Raw genomic sequence first — 21,370 nt, forward strand, 5'->3', positions numbered from 1 at the left:
AGTTGCTTGATTGTAATTGTTGGTGGCTTAAGAGTTTTAACTATGTTTGACAAATTTCCTTAAGAGTAGAAGTTTTGCTGACTTTGCTAGTAGTTTTTCTTCACTTAAAACAAAGCTTTCTGGTCTAACATGTGAACCGTGTAAAATAAGATGGCACTAAATTTCTTTGTAGAACTCACTACGGAGTTTTCTCTAGCAGCATAACATAGTTGCAGCATTATAAATTACTAAAGACTGAAGGGCCAAGACTATTATACTAGAAGTGTACTTGGGTGTGTTTTTCCCCTAACCTTTGGAAACCTTTTCTGATGATTGCAGGTGGCACTTCGTATTTCAGTATGGACCGGTTTGAAGATGTATCAGATGGTGAAGTGGATCATGCTTTCTTTGACAGTGATTTTGAGCAAGAGAAAAAGAAAGCTGAAGAAAATGGTGAATGTATAGAGAAAGGAAATACAAAGGCAGATCTTGCAGACCCCGATTTGGTTTCCAATTCAAAGGATGCAAGTTGTTGTGAAGAAGAAAATGAAGAAAAGCAGGAAGATTTACAGAAGGATCAGTCCCCAGAAAATAGTGCAGATCGTTCTGGAGATGCTTCATCTTTATCACTTTCTCCAGTTGCAGAGAACAAAGCTCCATCTGGAGCGACATCTGCAGCGGGTAGGGGAGCACAGGAGAGTGTTCCTGCTGGAATCCCCAAAATAGTTAAAGAAGGTGAAGAAAATTATTTTACAGATGAGGAAGATAGTAGTGACGATGGTAAAAAACAGAAGGTTAGACCAAAGTCAGGTAAGCAGTCGAACAACATAAAAAAGGCTAGCAAAAAATATACTAATATCAGCTCCTCCTCCTCTTCCTCCTCCTCCTCCTCCTCATCTTCTTCATCTTCATCTTCAAGCTCAGATACAGATTGTTCTGATACAGATTCTGATAGCTGTCTATCAGATTCATCTCATTCTTCCTCGAAGAGGAATGCTTGTAGGAACACTCTTCTGTCTCCAAAACAAAAATTCAAGTCAGTAATGAAATTAACAGAAGGAAAACCAAAGCTCGGTGACTACTTGGAGGAGTCTGAAGACACAGTGACTGACGTAACACCTCTGTCGACTCCAGACATCAGTCCTATCCAGTCTTTTGAGCTTGCAGCATCAAATGATAAGAAACTAAAAGTAAAAAGACAGGAAAATGTGAACCAAGAATTATATGGTAATTTTGAAGAATATAACACAATTTTTTTAAAACCTGTGGGTCTGGGAAATCCAGTCTTATATATGTTTTTTTTTTTTTCATTAGATTCCGAATTTGATCGCAGATATAGTCGAAAAGTCTTGCATGATGCCATGGATCTGAATCAACTTTTGAAAGGTGAAAATTTTAAGTTTTCTTTCTGTGAAGTATGACATCTGTACATTGAGACAATTGGGTGTAATAGAAGAGAATGAGGTTGTAATGTGCCACATGTATTTTTGAAACTGATTTGTGATTGAGCTGTGTTGATGTAATTCTCTGAATTCTTTTGTATGTAAATAGAAATGATTATACAGTGGAAAGAGGCATGTGCATAACCACATGTTGGTATGCATGTACCTAGAAGTAAGATATACAGATGGAGTGAATCTCTAAATAATATTTGGTGTATTAACAAATTGAATAATAAAACTGCACATGCATTTTGAGAACTTGGGGTTTACTGGACTATGCCACAGTTTGGTGCTTAAATTAAAACACTAACCTTTCTGCTAAAATGCTATATTATCAACCTTTAGAACTGAAAGGCCATCCAAAACTACCTTGCATGATAAATAATATTCATATATTTAAACTTCTGGTACATTTTTGATAATGAAACAGAAATTACTTGAAATACTTTTTCTAAACTAAATGTCTGCCTCCTAAAATACTGTGAATTTCAGCATGGGTATTTTAAAGAGAAAAACAATGGATAATCTTTATAAAACTTGAGTGGTTGCTTCTTGCTAATAGATTTAGTAAATCTTAATAATGAAATCTAAGAGAGAGAGCATGGAATCTCACTGTATTCATTGCAAACCTTCATTGTATGGGGTGAGAATGCACTGCAAGATCTCATGTGCATATTTGAAGCTTGTTTCCATGGTCCAGAATTTTCCGTAGTAAAATCTGTAGAATAAAAGAGGCTTGGGTCAAGGAATTTGCTGATCTTGGGTGACGAAAGCCTCTTATGGTCTAAGCCTGGTACATTTCAACCCAAGTTTGCTGTATTGCAGTGGGTCTGACGTGACTAAAACTGTATGAGTTGTCTTTTTTCACTTTGTACCTTGCTAGGCTGAGCCTCAAGTGAGTAAGGATTCAAAACATATTGTATGCATCACTTACCTTTCCTATGAGTAGAAGTTAGGATTTCACTTGTGTGAAGATTCTTCTGATGGTAAGAAAAGCAGAGCTAGCCATCAAGAAAGGTAGAGCTGTCTCATCTCTGATGGTCCTTGTGCTCCAGCAACCCTTTGGTACTAGAGGAGGCTCTAACCGCTTGTCAAACCACGATGTTAGAAGAGTCGTTGCTAGGCAATTGAAATTATGCCCTACGTATTTATTTGTTCCCTGATAACAAGAAGCAATTTTAATAACTGGTGATTATAGAAGGTTTCATCTCATACCTAAAGCAAACGGGTATTACAGCTTAGCGTAAGTGTTCTCAGAGAGGAATCTCTGTCTGGAGACGGGGGGAGTTTTTTCCCCAAACTGAAAACCAATTCTGCATAACAGTAATAAGAACTGAGTAATGAGAAGTAGAATTCATACAGCTTGGCAGCTTATGTTCTTGATTAATGTGTATATTACTCCCAAGTGCCTCCTAAACTGGCAAGCACAACATAGCTTAATTACTTGGAATATTTTGAAGTTTAAAAGGGGCACGATTATTGATGGTGGGCAGTAGCTAGTCTGGGAAAATAGGAGCTAATCTTATTCTGAGTTACTGCTTCCAGGTTTTTCTGTGCTCATTAAAAAAAAAGTGCAAGTTGCTCCCCTCACCCTCTGATTCTTCATTAAATGTTCATCAGAACTGCATAGCCATGAACTTTGCTTCAAATGAGAGCAGCAGAAGCCCAGGCCTGAGCGCGTGAAAGAGTATTTAAATGATCGTCTCAGATTTGAGAGATACTCTTCTGGTAATCTATACGGATGAAGAATTTTGTTTAAGATTTTTGTCAAATAGGCTTGTAACACAGCCATTAGGTGAGTTTAATTTCTCAAAGTCCCCAGAGACATGCAGAATTTCAGTGTAATCTGTTCTGCATTATTTCTAGGGTGCACTAGTTCATTTTGTATAATTCTCTGCACCAGTAATGTGAACAATTGGAACGACTAGAATCTCATCTATTAAAGAATCACAAAGAAAGGGAAGAAATATGTGAAAAGCACGTGTGTTCAAAGAAGTTTTAGACTAGAACCAGTCTGGTTGTTAAACAGCAAGGTAGTTTGTGCATCTCAGAATTCATTCAAAGCATTTAGAAGAAATGTTACATTTAAACTAGAAAGGATTTGAAGTAGTTTTTCCTCTCTAGTATATGCCCTCGGTATATATTCATGCTCATACTGCAAACTACTGATTTTTATAAGCACTTAATTTTTTTTATCTAAATGTACTTTTTTTAAATCATACCCTTACATTTCCTAAAGCTGTGCTTGTTCTTGGTAGAAGCCAAATATTAAGTTACACTCTTCTGAGTAATTTAAAATCTCAGGAATAACATAATTTCAGTTGGAAATTTCAGTCTCCATGCTGTATATTGTGCCTTGAATGCTTTTTAGGTGAGTATTGCTGTGCACCTTTATCTCTGATTTTACAAACATTCTTTAGTGACCGTAGCTCTGAGCAAGAGTTGATAAAGATATGTGAACAAGGTATAAAGATATATGAACAAGATTGATAAAGATACAGTTGGTTGTCATTTTATAGCTGTTGTTACTGAATTGAGCATTGCCAGGTACTGCAACTTGCTGTGCAGCCTCCATTTGTCCTACAGGAACTAAGTGAACTAGTTTCAGTTAAAATGGTAGAATTTTAAATATCAGCGTGGCCAAGAACATAGATATTAACAATTTCAGTTACTCAGGGTTAGTAAGGTTTACATCTCACAGATTTCTCCTCACTCTTTACCTTTCTTGTTTTCTACCACCTGCATGGGGAAAAAATAGAGGCGTGATTAAAATTTTTCAGGTAGAAATTATTTAATGATGTTATATCAATTATTGTATGTAATTTTTTGGTGAGTCAGTACTGTTTCCACTTTGTTATAAACCTTAAAGATCTTTCAGAAAGTTAGAATTAACTCAAGGTGATACTTAAAACCTATAATAATAAATGTCAGAGTTATCTGCTGTGCTCTTGAGTAATCTGAACACAAAAAGAGAAATAAATATGCCAATGCGAAGAAATAGATTGTAAAAAATTGGCTTTGGAAGTGCTCTTGTAACGCTACATGTTAAAAAGCTGGGAATAAAAGAAATGGGTACGTTTTCTGATGCTGTTTTGATCCTATGTTTTGATCCAGTGTCCCCTGTACTTCTAAAGAATGGAGGTTATGCAGGTAAAGAGATGGGTTAAGCATGGAAGTGTGAACGGAGCGCTTATCCATTTCTATCCCACTATGCTACAGACTTGCTCTCTGCCTTCAGACAAGTCTCTTGATTTCTGTAGTTCTGAATACAGAGTCGTAGGCTAGAAATGCTGTGTATCTATGTGAGTATCAATACAGTAGTAATATAATTGCACAGGGTATATAGAGCAGTAAAGAATTGAGCACTGCATGTTTTCTTCTCTGTAAAATGGGGTTGATACCTGCTTATTTTACAGAGGTGTCTGTGAGAATTAGTCTGTAAATCCTTGGTATTAGCTATTATTAACTTGAAGAGGTGGTGTGATGGGGTAACTAGGACAATGGGCCACAGGGTGAAGATCTGAATTCTATCCTTGAAGCTCTTGCTGACCTATATGCTCTCTGATTAGTTTTTTTGGCCTCTTCTGTGCCTTAAATTTTCTATTGTAAAATAGTCAGAATTCACTTGCTGAAAAGCACTGTGATATAAATACCATTATTATAAAAATAAAAGCTCTGTGTTTCTGAATAAAAGCTATTATAGAGAACTAAAAAGCAGCTTCAACTGACCAAGTAGCAATTGCTTTAACTTTTTTTTGGCTATAATTTCTCACTCAGGAAATAAAACAAGCTTTTTGTGACTGAAATTTTCTCCTCTTAGGCATATGTTATCTGTGTGCTCGCTTATGCGAGTATATCTGTAGAATAACTGTTAAACAATATTGAAATTTAAAGTGGACTTCTAGATAGATACAGAACACCCAGACTCTACAGTTGAACTAAGTGTATAATTTTTCACTAAGTTTTGTTTAATTTAGATCTTCATAATTTGAACTAATTGTGTGTGTGTGTATGCATTGTTTTCACAGATCTAGTAACTCATGTTGATGTAGAAGAGCAGTTATCAGTGTTTTCTTATACTGAGACTTTGTGGTCTCCCAACATCTATAAGAAAAATGCGTAATTTGGGGAGAAAAAAAATCTACACTTGTATCTGTTGTCTCTCTCATGACATCAAGAAATAAATACCAGCTGTATTTAAGCCTATTTAAATAGGTAAAATGTATACTTGAAAAGCACTTTCTCCTTTGCTTAAAAAATAAAAAAATAATCAAATCATGAATTCTCCAAAGTCCTTTTTGAGGAGTTCTGTGATGTGAAATAATGAATATTTTAGGACATATGTTTAAAGATACTATAGGAAAATAGTTTTAGACTGAAACTATTAGACTGATCAAGAACTGTGATTTAATCCTTTTGTATTTTTTCGGATATGTTACAGGTGTGGTAGTAGAGCATTATAAAACCGAATACCAGGGAAACTCAAATTTGTAAGCACTGAACCAGTTTAATACATTTTCCTCTACTGGGATTGCAACAGATACACTGAAACATGCATGATTTTAATTTTAGCCTTAATGCTGTTAGAACCACTGTTTCATCCTGTCCTAATGCATTTGACTTGCTAATTTGTATTTTATGTAAGGTTTGGCATCTCTGACTGCGAGGTCATTTCAATGCTTACAAGCTGAAAGCAGTAAACAGCTTGTTTATTGCTTAGAGAAAGTCAGGTGTCTCTCCATGGAAACCAGCTTTCATAGAAAGCCTGTGAATACCAGGGAATTTTCTTTTCCTGCTTACCAGTAAATGAGAAGTGGACTGCACACTGCACAAGCCTTTATACAAATGCTGCTGCTTGTTTATCCCCTATCCCCAAATTATTGATTTATGGCCTGTCTGACAATGAAGTGGTATGTAGGGATTTAAATTGCTTATTACCCACAATAGCGTATGGAGCTACAGGTAAGTCATATTTAATTGCTCCAAGTCTTACAGACTCTTTGTGTAAATGGTAGAGCTGCCTCATGCTGTCATTGGCCACTGCAAAAATAGTCAGGTAAACCTTTTGAACACTTCAGTGTTATGATTAGAGTGTAGGTGGTTAGCTAAATAACACTAACTGTACCTAAAATACTTAACAGGATTTAGAAGAAATGCATTTACCTCTCACCTGGGATCTTGTTTCTTTTTTGTTTATTGCTGGTAAATTGTCCCGAGTTTTGTAGGGCTGTGTTAATCTCACCAAGACACCTCCTGCCTTTGCTGTGAAAGCAGTGTTGTTGCCAATGAATATTGAAGCGCATTCGGTGTATATTGGGCATGTGTACCTGCTTTAGATTACTTAATTTTCTGTCACAGTAAATGTGCAGAGAATAGGAATATGATGCTGCTTAAGTGGTGCTTTGCAGAGTGCAGATTGGACAGGTTTTCAGCTAGGTAATCTTGGAAGTAGTGGAAACTATTACTGGTGCTAGGAAGTTCTGGGGCCAGAAGCCTTGCTCTCCATCATGGAAATAGTGTTGTCCTTGCTTCGGGAAAACCTGCAGAACTTCTGCTTATGGCTTCGTTAGATTGCCACTGGAGTTTGAGCATTGTTTAAGGAGCGGTGGTTGCATGGATGTCCCCTGCCTCCTGCTTGTTAGGAACAAGCACTTACCCTGTGGTATTAGTGATCCTCTTTCAGTAAGTGACACGGGATGCATCCTCTTGCGTTTTCTCTTTTCTACTAAACTTTAAGCTCCCCTCTTGCACAGTTCCTTAGATCAATGTTGTTTGCTGTGATTTAGAAAGGGTTATCTATGGAGAGGCTTCAGTCAGTTACAGTTTGTTTTGAAGTGGTGTTTTCAGCTTAAAGTCTTCCTTAACATAGATCCTAACTGAGCAAAACACAACTCTAATTTGTTGGTTTAGCAACACGAACAGCAAACCAACTAATTTTAATGTGTTACCTAATCCAGTGCTTTGGCATATTGCAGTGCTGTTGCTGCAATGAGCTACTTGTGAAATTTCAAATGTGGCTCTTCCTTAGGTCATACAGAAGACTGACTGTAAAAGGATCAGTTGAGGAAACTGAAGAAGCTAGTGAGGAGCTAGAGAGTTTTAGATTGATTCACCACATCCCGCTGACAAAAACTTACTGCTGTTCATGTTTTGTTGGATCTGAACTTTTGGTGCGAAGTTAATGAGTCTTCTGTATTTCAACAGCGTATCAAGAGACTAGTGACTGGGTTTTAGGAGGCTTCTGTTCAAACTTCAGAGCAACTTCCCAGTAGAACCTTCGTGGTGATCTTACGAATTCTTTCATTAATAATGTTTCTTTTGAGTTGTCATAAATTTGATGTTATTGCTGTTAGCAAGCCCTTAACCTCAGAAATTGTCAGAAAGCTGTTGGTAGTAAGTAAAGTCAGTTTATATGCTAAGCAAGTATAAATAATAGATATTAATGAGTCTAAGAATCAACAGCATCCTGAAGAAAGTGAGCTGGAGTCCCTTTTATGCCTGCTAAGCATAGGCTATCTTTGTGGTGAGGTGATAAAAGGTGTGGATGAAGGAAAAGTAGAAGAAAATGTATTGAAGGGAAGAAGACTTATGAGAAGCTAAGGAGGGGAGGAAGACAGATGAATGAAAAAGAGGAAAGTGTGTGTTGAGGAGGGATGTGACTGAAGAAGCTGGAAGATGAGAGTAAAGTTTAGTCAGTAAAATTTTGTCAGGATTAATTCATATATGTAAGAAGTAACATCCAGCAGAGCAATGCATGGAAGTGTACCGAGGTATATATTCTCAGTAGCTGCCTGAGAGCTCAGAATATACTGATGTGGTTAGTGCTCCAGACCTTTGCCCGGTTGCGTACCTTTGCCCCATAGGAGATCTGAGCGACAAAGTGATGTAGTGCTTGTGGAGCCTGAATGTAACAATTGCTGCAGGGTTCCTTGAATTGTAATTTCTAAAAGTATTTACTGACCAGTGTAGAAGGGAAAAGGAAAGGTATTTGTTTTATGTCATTGCTCTGTTTCTGTATTTTTATCACCATGGCTGACAGCGATTTTCCACAAAAATGAGCAAGTCAAAAGACAAGTAATTACCTTGATGCTTATTTATCTCTAAGCATTTTTAATCAGTGTTTACTGGTTATAGTTCATAGCTACATCATAACAGTGTGCGCTCTTAACCAAAGTACAGCCAGCTACCTTAGAATTAAGACAATCGTGTACCTGTGAAGATGTGATATTTGTATTTCTAATTAAAAATGTCTTTATTCAGAATGTCATGACTTTAAATGGAATCTGACTAGTTCACACCTTTCACAGAAAGAAAAGAGCTGTTTGAAATTTGCACAGGCAGTTATTCAGAAGCTTAAATGTCTCTTGTAAGAGGCTTCATCACCAGTAACATTGCTGCCACAAAGCTGGGTCAAGGCTTCATTTGAACAACTGTTCTTTGCCACACCAGATTTTTACACTTGCATATGATGCACAGTCCCGTTTAACCTGTGAGATGCTATGGATATAAGGCAAAAGATGAAATTATCTTTCATAGCTTCGTAATAATGCAATTATCAACTATTTAGGATGGAATATAATAAATATCTTCATTAGATGGTTAGTCAGATTACTTTCTTCCAGCTTGGTTCTGCAGTCCTGGTTTTACATGTTCTCAGAAGGAAATATTTAGCTTTTTACTGAAAAGTACACCACCACTTGATATTATGTGAATTGTGTTGCCCTAGTTATTTTCTTTGCGTTTCTTTTTGTTCCCTGTAGGTGTATCCAGATGAGTCTCATCCCAGGTTTGTCTCCTGATATGGTGTTGATGACTTTACTAATTTTCAACTGAGAATAACTTATTAAATTGTAAAGAAGCTTTTCAAGGCATTTATACTGTATTAATCTGTCACTTGACACACTTGATCTGCTCTAGTTTGTATTGTGACTTGATTTTGAGGTGATTTGCATCTTCTCTTGGCAAATTAAAACAATACTTGTTGATGTGGACAGCCTCACAGTTAGAGCTGCCTGGGGGCAGTTCTTGCCTATATTGGCTGGTGTACTGATGGTGCTTACTAATTTCCAGAGGGATTTTGAAATTCATGAGCTGCTTAGATGCTGGGTTCTGGATACTGTTTCTAAATTTCTCTAAGACAGTAGCAGTATTTCTTGCATCAATTCTGGAATAAACTCAGTTGAGATGCTGCAAGAAAGATGTAATTATGTTTTAAAGTAAGAACTCGCTCATCATTCTTTGAGCTTTTGAAGCTATTAAAAGCTGCCTCAGACATCCCTCACCAAAAAAATGGCTGATATGAAAGTGTTTGCTGGGGAAATATTACGGCATGCCGGTATCTTTTTTTCTTTCTGCTTTTCTCAAAACTTCTCTTTTGGATGCTTCTTTTGCTTGTTGTGGGGATTTTAGGCGTAAGAATGAAAAAGTATCTTGGTGGGATGAATCCTGTGACTGGAGTGTGGCTGTCGATAGCTCCAAGCTGTTCAGAAGGGACAGGTGAGGAAGGAGGAGCAGAGGTGTTGCCCTCTATGTTAAGAAATGCATAGAGTTTGAAGAGATTTCCTTTAAGAATAGCCAATGCAAGTTGAAAGCTTATGGGTTGGAATTAGAGACTGAGGCAACGAGGGGAACCTCGTGGTTGGTGTCTACTCCAGGCTGCCCAGTCAACGAGAGCCTAATGACAAAGCCTTCTTACTCCAGCTACAGGAGGCATCGCACTTGCAGGCTCCTGTCCTGCTGGGGGATTTCAGCCACCCCAACATCTGCTGGAAAAGTAGCGCAGTGAGCCATACGCAATCCAGGAGACTCCTGGAGTGCCTTGGTGATAACTTCTTAAGTTAGAAAATGGACACCCCTACCCAAGGGGATGTGATACAGAACCTAATGATCACCAGTGCAAGTGAGCTCATCAGGGGATGCCAAGGTTGGAGGCAGCCTGGGCTGCAGTGATCACACATTGGTGGTGTTCACAGTCTGAAGGGGTACAAGTCACACAAGGAACATAGTCAGGAGCAGGGAGACTTAATAGTGACCTTCCAGTACCTGAAGGGGACTTACAGGAAAAGGTGGGAAGGGACTGTTGATAAAGCTGTTTAACAATAGGAGAGGGGGCAATGGTAGAGCAGGGTGGATTGGGAAGAAGTTCTTTACTGTGAGGGAGGTGAAACAATGGCATAGGCTGCCCAGAGAGGTGGTGGAGGCTCCATTCCTGGAGGCGTTCAAGGTCAGGCTTGATGGGGCTCTGAGCAACCTGAACCGGTTAAAGTTGTCCCTGCTTGATGCAGGGAGGTTGGACTAGATGACCTTTAAAGGTCCCTTCCGGCCCAATGCATTCTATGATTCTGTGATCTTCTGCAGACCTTGTGATGTTAAAAGAACGTGGGGAATGGTTTGAGTCATAAGGCATTCTTGTCTGTGTCTTGCCTTCAAAAATCTGTTTGATCTAACGTGACAATGCCAATCTTGTACCATAGGTAATGCAGTGGTTTGATGGGGTAATACCATGACAGCGAAGCTCTTAAAACACTTGCCAGAAGATCTAATGTAGAGCTTTATAAAGCAAAGGCTTGGAAATGAGTCAATAGCAAAGCTCCAGTGGAACCATAGTAAATATAGCTGATTCTGTCTGAAAGTGAAGCTTTCCAGTTGTTACCTTATCTTATAATTGTGCAGCTCTCTCTTCCCGTGTATTTTTATATGTGCATTCTTGTTCTTGAAGCCTCATATCCTGGCTTAATTGGTTGGTTTTTTACTGTTTTAAATTGCCAGGCTCCAGTCATTTTTCTTCTGTTGTGTAAGCCTCACTCATTTCTCTCCATCCATTAAATCTTAATTTTCATCTTTTGCTTTGCAATTCCTGCACCAACGTAATGTAGGATCGCTTTGGGAGCAAAGGATAAACAAAGTGACTTCAGGAAATGCATTTTGTCTGAGTCATGCTTACCCAGTGTCAGTTTTCTGTCTGAACATCATTTCTGTTCTGCCTCTCAGCTGAGACAGGTATCTTAGTTATCTTTGGAGCAAAGTTTAATGCTTTTTTCACCTGCACTAAATATTAATTTATGGTTTAATTCTTGATTCTCCCAAGTAATTTCTGGTCCTGGTTTCCTGAAGTTATGTTTTCTATTGCTTGGAAAATTTCTCTGATGCTTTATATTCGTGCTACAAATGATATCACTGATGATGCTTGTTCAGTGTTGCTTCAGTGCTATATCAAGGCAGTCCTATTAGCACATATATATATATATATGTATAAAATTAACTATGCTGATTACTATTGCCATAGTAACTACAGTAATAATATCTGAGGATGGAAGTCTGAACATACTGTGTCAATGTAGGAGTTAGGCAAGCATACTGGTAAAGGTAGAGGTCAGGGGTGATGAGAGTCAAAGGCGGGGATCAGAAGTAAAGACTGTGCAGAAGAAATGACAGTGCACAGAAGGCTGATTTATATCCTGATATCTAAATAACAGCTATAGCCTATGCAAATGCTTACAGAGTGTCTGTGTGCATGTTGCTGTTTCTTTTGTATTGCTTGGTTGTTCTCTGCATCTGTTCAATTTCTCTGAATTATCAGTCATAAATGGAAAGGAGAGGAATTCCTAGTGAGAATAGTTTTTAACTAAGGCCAAAATTAGATTTGGTTTCTGTGGTGAAACTTGCATAAAATTCAATATACCTGGGACAACAGAGCAGCCCAGAAAATTTCTGAAATGCATAAATCTGTAATTCAGATGAGAGGAGGTGAAATGTACCTTGGTATTCCAGGTCTGTTGCAAGACTTGTATTTAATTTGATTTGTTTTTTTAATCCGAGTATTTTACTTTTTGCCATTTTAAAGCTTTCCTACAGTTGGAGAAAAAAGAACAGAAACTAAACATCGATCAGCCACCTAAAAGAATACGGAAAAATTATTCTTTCACAGCTGAAGAAGTAAAACAAATTGATAGGGAAAACCAAAGGTTGCTAAAAGAACTGTCCAGACAGTCTGCAAAGCCAAGAAGAAGTGCCACAATGAAGTCAGCTGCACTGCCTACTAGATTGTACCACAGTGCCCTCAACAGGCAAAAGGAGCAGCAAAGAATTGAAAGAGAAAACCTGGTGAGTTTTTGAGAAATGATTTGGATCAGTAAATTGAGAAGGGATGTTTGTTGTCAGATGAACTACAGCTACTGCAGTGTCTATAACAAATTTCCATTGCTGTGCCGTTCGCAAGATTGTTCGTGTGGTTTGTAGGGGAGGGAGGTGGGAAATGATGCTTTTTTCAGGTGAAAGTAGATTTTAGTTTACATGAGTTTGTTCCACTTCAGCATTGTGCAGTTTAAAAGGGATAACAATTATTGCTAATGCTCGTAACTTTGGGTAACAGTCCTGCTTCATGCATCATGATTGCTAGTCTTTCAAGAATAGGCTTTCACAGAATCACAGAATGTTAGGGGTTGGAAGGGATCTCAGAAGATCATCTAGTCCAACCCCCCTCCCAGAGCAGGATCACCTACAGTAGGTCACACAGGAACACGTCCAGATTGGGTTTGAATGTCTCCTGAGAAGGAGACTCCACAACCTCCCTGGGCAGCCTGTTGTCACCCTCACAGTGAAAAAGCTTTTCGTAATGTTTTTGTGGAACCTCCTGTGGTCCAGCTTGCATCTGTTGCCCCTTGTCCTATTGTTGGCTTTCAATAAAACAAGCTATCAATACAGTAGCATCAAACCCACTATATTTGAAAATCTAAAGGTACAATGTGAACATCAGGTTGGGGTTTTGTGACTCTTTCTGTACCTGTCTGTCTCTTTCAATATTTGTAGTGTTATACTTGTCGCAGTATTTGAATATAACAGCAATCACAGTAACTTCAGTGGAAAACAAATTCAAAATTTAGAAGGATATTGGCAGAGCTGTCAAATAACAAAAATAATACTCGTTTGAATAAGATTTTTTTTAATGATTGAATTATAATACATATAATGGCATTTTCACATCCTAGTTGTTTGTTAGTGTATTTGAAAAGGAGATAAAATATAGTTAAAACATTTGGAAAGTTTATAGTGGAGGTAACTAACTTTTTTCTTCTGTGTAAGTGTAGGTTGCAATTTTCTTTTATATAGATAGAGATATAAATTCAACATTGAGAAAGTGTAACTGCCCTGCTCAGGAAAATCTGGCAGGTTTTATTTTTTCCAGCTTTCAGACCTCTAGATTGTTAAAATTTTTCAAAGTAGGAAAATTTACCCCCAGCCCCACTAGACTATGGTTGACTGAAAGAACATTGTACTTCACGCACTGAAAGAAATTGGCATAAGCACTTCTTATAGATGTGTGATACTTCTGATTGCCTGGTGAAGAAATGTTTTTAGGCTTTTAGTGTTTTTAGGTTGGTAGGAGGGCTTTCTTCATGTATTGTGCTTTTTTTTTTTGTTTGTGAGGTTTTGTTTGGTTGGTTTGGGGTTTGTTTTTTTGTTTACCCAAAACGTTGAAAGGAGGATTTGCTCTTCCACATGAGCCGGTTGTAACATACTGATTTTTCAGTATGTTCTTCCTTTTGGGATTACAAGTATGACACAATTTTCTTGTAGACTGTAAATGAAAAAGATGCCCATTAAGGTGGTTTTTGCTTTGTTTAGCTGTAAGTCTGTGCTTTATAAATTTGTTTTCTTCACCTTTGTAGAGATGGAATTCAATGGAACTTCCTCATCAATCTTTCTTCTGTTAATTGTTTTTTTTATGCAAGGCCTGAGGTATTGCATACAGGATGTGATGCTTGAACCTTTGTGAAACATTTATTAGAGAAAGATGCAGGGGTTTGTAACAAATTCAGGAATAGGTTTCCACAGCAGTAGTCTGTGCAGGAGGGTAAAGAGTTTTTTCCCCGGTTAAATTACAGCTTTTATAATTTCTTGTCCTGGAACACCTTGTCTAGGGAAAGCTTTCATTTCTTCTGCTACAACATACAGTTTTATCAGAAGACAGCTTAATTTCTGGTGCAGACATTTGGTATCAGAGGTGATGCAGGGGGACTAACTAAAATATTAGTGAAGTAGAGAGGAATATAAGCACTTTTAATGCTCCTAGCTTTGTGAGAGGATGCAAGGAGGAACAGGGAATATATGTTACTCCCGCAGACTCAGACAGAAAGAGCTAAGATGGATTAAAAAGGCGCATTGCTTTGAAGAACAATAGTTATAAGTTAGTGATTAGTAATGAAAAAAGCACAAATAGCAAAATAGACTGCCATTAAAATTAATGTTAGAATTTTGTGCTTGCTGCTTTTGACTGTGTACTTTAACAAGTCGAAACTGATTTGGATTGCTTATCTGAGCTAGCAAGACCAGAATGAGCGTCTTGCCGATAGGGGTTGCTGCAGATTCAGAAAACATTCTGCTGCTGCATTTGAAGATAGTCTCAACCCTGTCTCCTCTCCAGTGGAAAGAGACATAAGTGTGACTGTGTTACTTTTTTTTTTTTCATGTGTCTGCATATATGTGTGTCTATCTGCATTGACATATTAATCATTATTTCTGCTGGTATAAGAAACTTAACTGCATAGACTGAACACTACACACCATTTAAGCTTTTAATGGTTTATTTTGTGATAGTAAAATCTTATACAGGTAGGTATTTGGGGACCTTAAAACACATATTTGCAGCCAGCACACCATTCTCCAGTCCTTTCATGTAAGCTTAGAAGTAATTCATATCTCTTGGGTTTTTGTTTTTGTGGGGTTTTTTTCCATCATTCTTACTAGGATTTAGGTGTTAGATGACCTTTTTGAGGTAAGCTGCTGTGTTCAGCCAGGTTCTTAGGAAGCGAGTGACCTTTTGAGTTGAAACTGGAAGTTCAGCATGTCTGAGACAACAGTTCTCAAAACAAGAGGGATGAGAATGTTGTCCTTTTCACTGGATATTTGATCTTCCCACAGATCCCTGTGCATTCTTCCTACCCCATGCTGTTGTGACTTGCTGCATGTAACACTCCATGTTGTTTGTTCTCTTACCTCGTACTCCCCAAAATGTACCCTAAGCCCCAACAGATCCAACTCTGATCGCAGCTCCAGTATAGTCACACACAAATTAAAAAAAAAAAAAATTAAAAAAAAAAAAATCACTTCTTATGTTTCCATGCAAGGGCTATCAGTCTTTATTCACCTGCTTGGTTCCCCGAGTCATCTGTACTGCAGATGTTATTAATGCTTCTCCCCACTACGTACATTGTCGCCTCTACCAGCACAAAACTTCAGCAAAAATCTTTCCCTTTTCTTGCAGTCTGAGCTGCCTTTGTCGTGCTTGAAAACCTGAACCTCCTTTTAGCAATGCAAGGACCGTACCGCTATAAATAAATGTATATTGATTTGTCTTCACTTGATTTCATGGTGCTGATGGGCTGTGGTACTTGGGAGGGATAGTGCCTCTGGCCATCCCCTTAACTGGTGGCCACCACGTACAAAGATCTTAAGCCACAGCCTTCGATCCTGTGCTGCACCACGCCTGCCCTGCTGTCCGGGTCATGCCACGACCAAGGGGATAATTTCTAGCCATGGGAGGAAACAGGAGCGGGAATACACTGGTCCATCAGGGTTGCACCTGGGCACCTTGTGCTTTCCTCCCTCGATGTATTGCACACTGCTTTTTCACTTCCTTCCCCTTGTCCTGTCCCCAAGGACCTCTGGAGCCTGAGAGCATCAAACCTCAGGTGCCACATCCCCGTGTGGTTGTAGAAGGAATCCCAGCGTTGGTTGGCCCTGTTGGTCTCAGTCTGGGGGAGAAAGCTGTAGGGAATGCCGTTGTGGAAGAGAATGTAATCTCCTGGGTCATCTTAGGAACTCAGAAATATTTGTGTTGGGTTGGTGGCTCCTTAGAAACTTGGGCGTTGCAGGGTTTTAAAAAACATTTTCACTTACTGTGTTCAAAGTCATTGTATGCCAAAGCTAAAGACAAAGAGTTGGTGATTCCTGAGATTACAAAAAATGCCTGGCTGCATCATGCAAATACAATGTAATTCTGTCATCGTAGTATTTAGGCTATAGGCTGGTGATTCCTGAACCAGACTCAAGATTCCTGACCACTGCTGTGGTAATTATAACAAGACTGATGCAATGGCAAGTTCAAGGAAAGCTGGTTTTTTCATACTACTCATTTTAGTGGAACTTTTTTTTTTTTTTGGATGCTCTTAAGGCTAGTTTCTTTATGGTGATGCCAGTCACACAAAAACCTGGTAGCTGTTGAGTTTTTAAAAGACTTTTTCTGGAGATTGAAGAACTTTTAGAAGATTTTTGACATCCATAGTTTGTCAGGTTAGAGGTAATTAATGCAACTGGTAATCAGAGAAATTTACAAATGCCTATATTGATAAGGACAGAAAGTTGTCCTTGAATGCAGTTACCTACTTCTCCCTCCCCCGCCTGGACTCTGCAGAGGGCCAGTGTGATCACTAACATCAGTGACATTAGAGAAGGCATAATATAAATAAATTTGAACAGCTGTCAAGGCACAGCAGCTAGTTGGTTAGGATTCTACGGAGGTGAAACTGAATCCTTCCTACATTTTAAAAAGCAAAGCAGAAGAACAAAACAAAGAAACTTTTTTTGCCTTCTCTTGGAACTTAACTTAGGAGTGCTGCATTTTCAGTGGCATTTTCTTTCTTGTTTAACATAGCTGCAGAGAAGTGTGTGCCGATGTATTTTTCGTTTTTCTGATAAGAGAGCATTAGAATTATCTTTAGTGCTTTCCTGATACACCCAAAGATGAATTAGCAGTGTTTATCTTGGTCTGTTGTTTAGCAGCACTCTTTTGATAAGTTCCTTTGTTCTCCAATTGTTGACAATCTGATGTTTCCTTCTGCGATTGACAATACGTATTTTAGTGTCTTTATAGATACTCATCTGTGTCCAGGTGCCTAGACTTATAAAAGATTATCCTGTATCTAGAAGGCAATTATACAGCACAGAATACCTTCTGTGATATATTTTTTTTAATGTATTATTATTCTACTTTTATTTTAAACTCAGTATTATAATGAAGTAAAAGAACATGGGGGAAGTAGAAGTTCTGGGAGGCTTTTAACAAACTGGGAGGTCATCAGTGATACAATGTAATATATTTATTGAGCTTGAATCCAGAGCTCTGAGGAGATACAATGCAATTTAGAGTAACTAGTGATATTCCTGCAATTAGCATGTGTTATTCACTTTTTTTTTCTTTATTCCTTAAATCTGATTGGGAACATATATTTGGTTCTGAATACCTGTATTATGTGATCTGGTTCTTTAGTCAATAAGGTCAATGAAAAAATTTCTGTTTGTATTAGTGGTGCGGGATTAAGCACTTCAGAATAACAAGGAAAGTGGCAGCATTCTTCAGCCTATTTCTCAGAAGGAGAAAATAGTGGAAGAATTAGTAGGTTTATATGTATCATTGAAAGAGAACATTTGTTCAAGGTACTTGCCTGAGGTGGTTCCTTAGTTAAGGACATCAAGTTTACAGGGTTAGTAATAAAAACATAAGAATCGGATTAGTTCTGGGTTACAGATTTAGTAGGTCAGAGCTGCCGTTTCAGTGTGTTGAAGAGTTGTTTCTGTATGGAGCAGGGCGTTCTCCGAACTGCAAAATTCATGTCTGCGAATAGCATGTAAGTTAACGTGCCCTTGGTAGAATTTGCAGCAGAGGGCAAGGGAGCCACAGGAGCTATTCTCTCGTTCTGTAGAAGAGCTTTTCTTAGAACACTTCTGCGCCACAGAAACTATATCTGTTCTTTCTGTAGCTCAGGGGTGTATCGAGTCCAGTGTTAACCTGTTCAAACAGTAACGTTTCAGTACTGAGAGGTCTAATTTTTTTTAGTAATGGGGACTTGATACTTGTCAAGATGCAGACAAAAGCAAAAGCAGAGAATTGTATTTGAAGTAGAAAAAAAGTGGGCATGTATAAATATTGTATGTTCAGAATCAAGCTTGAAGTTACTGCAGTGTTAAGTTATGCAAGTTCTGTGAGGCTGTTGGAGTAAAGGCTTGAAACATACTCCACTCTCACAGGGAAGTCACTTCTACAATTTATCCAAATCCTTTGTGATTGAAATGAACATATTGAGAGCCTCTGTTTTTAATATTCAAGGTAAATAATTGATCTCTGCGAGTTTAAAAGTGTGTCACTGCATTGGGAGATGCGGATGAAGTTGTGAATAAAATGCTGGATGTAACATTTAGAGGCAACCATTTCATGTTCTGCAACTGGCTTTAGTGAAGGGCTATTTCTAGCTCAAGTCCTTCCTTTGACTTTTGCTTACTTAGGCATTTCCACTTGATGATGAACTGACTGGCACTTGATGCAAGCACTTGTGACACATGACTGAGCCAAAATTGCTTGTCCTTTCTCTCCTGTGCACTCTGCAGGTTTCCAGTGCTCATGCACAAACTACCAATAGTTTGTAGATTGCTATTACAACTAGACAGTGACAACTGATGTTCTGTGATTACTGTGTTATTTCCTAAGTCACTTTCTGCAAATCTTCTTGTTCTTGTAAAAAGAAAATAAAAATAGCAAAACAGTACCTGATCAAGACTAGGGAAGAATGATTATTTCATACAGAGTGCAGTTTAATAGCTATACGGGCAGATTCTTGACTTTCTACCCAAGTTTGCATCCAGAAAATACAATCCTTATTAGCAGAGGTATATTTAGTACTTTGGAGGTTTGTATAATTGTAGTTTGCATTCTCTCTCATTGATAGGATGCATGTCATACCTCTGATCAGCAATGGATGTGTTACTGGCAAATGTTTGTAGGCCATCAGATTAATTCAAATGTTAGTGGAGGAATGTATCGATCTATACGAGGCAAGCACTGGAGGCAAAAATATATTAAAAATGTGAAGTTTTTAACTGGAAGTTGTATGTAACTGGGTACTCCCAAATTTGTCCTGCTGTCAGGTTCTTTATTTTAGATAATGGAAATTTCTTAAGCCTTTAAATCCTGTTTCAAGTAGAAATAGTTATGCAAAATGGGAAACTATCTTAGAACAGCTACTTACATGGTATTTGTAATTTAGTGCTTGCTGCACAATTGCCAGGGTTAATTTCAACAAGAGGAAATGTCTATAATGTAAACTGGAACCTCTTGTAATTACATTATGGATAAAACAGTGTCTGGTGGATGTTTTTACTTTCCTTTGGACATTGCTCTCACAGAACTGAGGTCAGTAATTCTCTCTGGGGGTCCTGTAGGACAATATAAAATAGTATAAGTGTGTTTTTAAAGGAAAAATAAAAAACCAAAACTTCTCATCCTTCTTGAAATTTAGAGGAGTGGAGTAACCAAAGGTAGGATTAGAAGAGCACAGCTTGTCTTCACCACCTGATGTATTGTTTCAAGTTATAGAGAACTATGGGCTACTAAAGACGTACTCAACATAGAAACGATGATATATAAGAGATAATTACTGTTTGTGTTGTAACACTGAGAAAAGAATTGAATGTGGGTGTAATAGCTTATGTGAGTGTAATAGCTTAGTGGAGGAGTTCATGTTGTGCCATGTGAAAAACTTGGGGATTTTTGCAGTTCAGATAAAAAAATCAAATTGTGTATCTTTGTTTTATAATGCTGTGTTCGTTCTTGCTTTCTCTTGATATTTTCTTTGGTATTAAGGCTTTACTGAAAAGACTGGAAGCAGTGAAGCCAACACCTGGTTTGAGGCGTTCTGAACAATTGATGGACTATCAGCGCCAGATGAGTTATCTGAGTTCACCGTCGGTAAGAAGAGGAAAGTCTGCTGTCAGCCACTCTAGTCCTTCGAGTAAGTACTTTGAAACTGCAGATTCTTGCATTTCTTTGCATGTGTTTTATCTCTTGATAATTTGAATATGTGAAGCACTTACTGCTAAGAACAGCAAGTAAGTTCTTGTCTCTGTCTTCCTTAGATTGATCATGCATCACACAAATAATTGAAGTGATTTTTTTCCATCGTACCAAAGGTATGATGACTGTATGAATTGTTTAATTGGAAGCAACCCCAAACAACACAAAAACCCTAAAGAAGGTTCAAATTCTCATTCAGAAAATGTAAACCTGCTGATGGTAGTCTTGTTTCTCTTAGAAATTGTCTGAGAAGTATGTGCAAGTATGTGTCTCTCTAGATCCATGCATGCTGGGTAACAGAACCACAGCACTACGGCGTAGGTTTGAATTCTTTCTCCTGACCACTTACAACCAACTTATAACACTTCTGGGTTTGTATTCAACCTACTGTGATTATTTTTTTTTTATTTTTTGTTTTCCTGGAAACTATGGTAATGAGTGTTGCAGTACTAATATGGCATGAAGTTCTCTGCGGTACAAAGCGTAAGCATTCTCACTCTTCTCGTGTGTGTTAACAGGAGGCACTTCAAGATCATCCACTCTAGCAGGAACAGCGAGTCAGAGAAGTGAAAAGCCTGTGTCTGATTCAGCCAGAGGGGCGTTACAGAGACCTAAACCTACTAACGTTCGTGCTGCTTGGTTATAAAGTTCATTCTTTGCCTTGCATTCTGAGATGATCTCCAGACTCCCGTTTATATTGCTTTTGCAAATTCTGTGTGCAAAAGTAATTTCTGCTTTGTTCAGTGATTAAAATGCATTGCATATGGTATAATTGCTTATATAATGGTTTTGAATGAAGACTTCCACTTCAGTCAGTGTTTTCCATGACAGGAAGAACTTATGAAAGAGAAGGATGTATTTAAATATACAGGTTAAATAAAAATTGCTAATTGTTATTTTATTCTTAAATCATAAGTGAAATTTGTATCGATAACATAGAAGGACAGAACTGCTGCGTTGTAGGTGCAAGATGTAAAGAAAATATTTTAAGTAATAGTATTTAAAAATACTGCATTGAACTCATAAGCATATGCTTAATTCCTAGACTGTCCTTGGTTCTCATCCTGCCTTCAGGTAAGCCTTCTGAATTTTGTGGGTAGTGTTC

General features: G+C 38.0%; 1 protein-coding gene across 1 annotated transcript; it reads left to right on the forward strand.

The window, feature by feature from the left end:
- Nucleotides 1–338: 338 nt before the first annotated feature.
- Nucleotides 339–20,911, forward strand: CFAP97 (cilia and flagella associated protein 97). The gene is made up of 5 exons (XM_009873721.1): nucleotides 339–1,206; nucleotides 1,294–1,365; nucleotides 12,265–12,524; nucleotides 20,056–20,203; nucleotides 20,784–20,911. Exons 1-5 carry the CDS (start codon nucleotides 339–341, stop codon nucleotides 20,909–20,911), a joined length of 1,476 nt encoding a protein of 491 aa, XP_009872023.1.
- The last annotated feature ends 459 nt before the right edge of the window (nucleotides 20,912–21,370 follow it).

The sequence above is a fragment of the Apaloderma vittatum genome, unplaced genomic scaffold (genome assembly GCF_000703405.1).
Source record: "Apaloderma vittatum isolate BGI_N311 unplaced genomic scaffold, ASM70340v1 scaffold9520, whole genome shotgun sequence".
NCBI classification, from domain to species: domain Eukaryota; kingdom Metazoa; phylum Chordata; class Aves; order Trogoniformes; family Trogonidae; genus Apaloderma; species Apaloderma vittatum.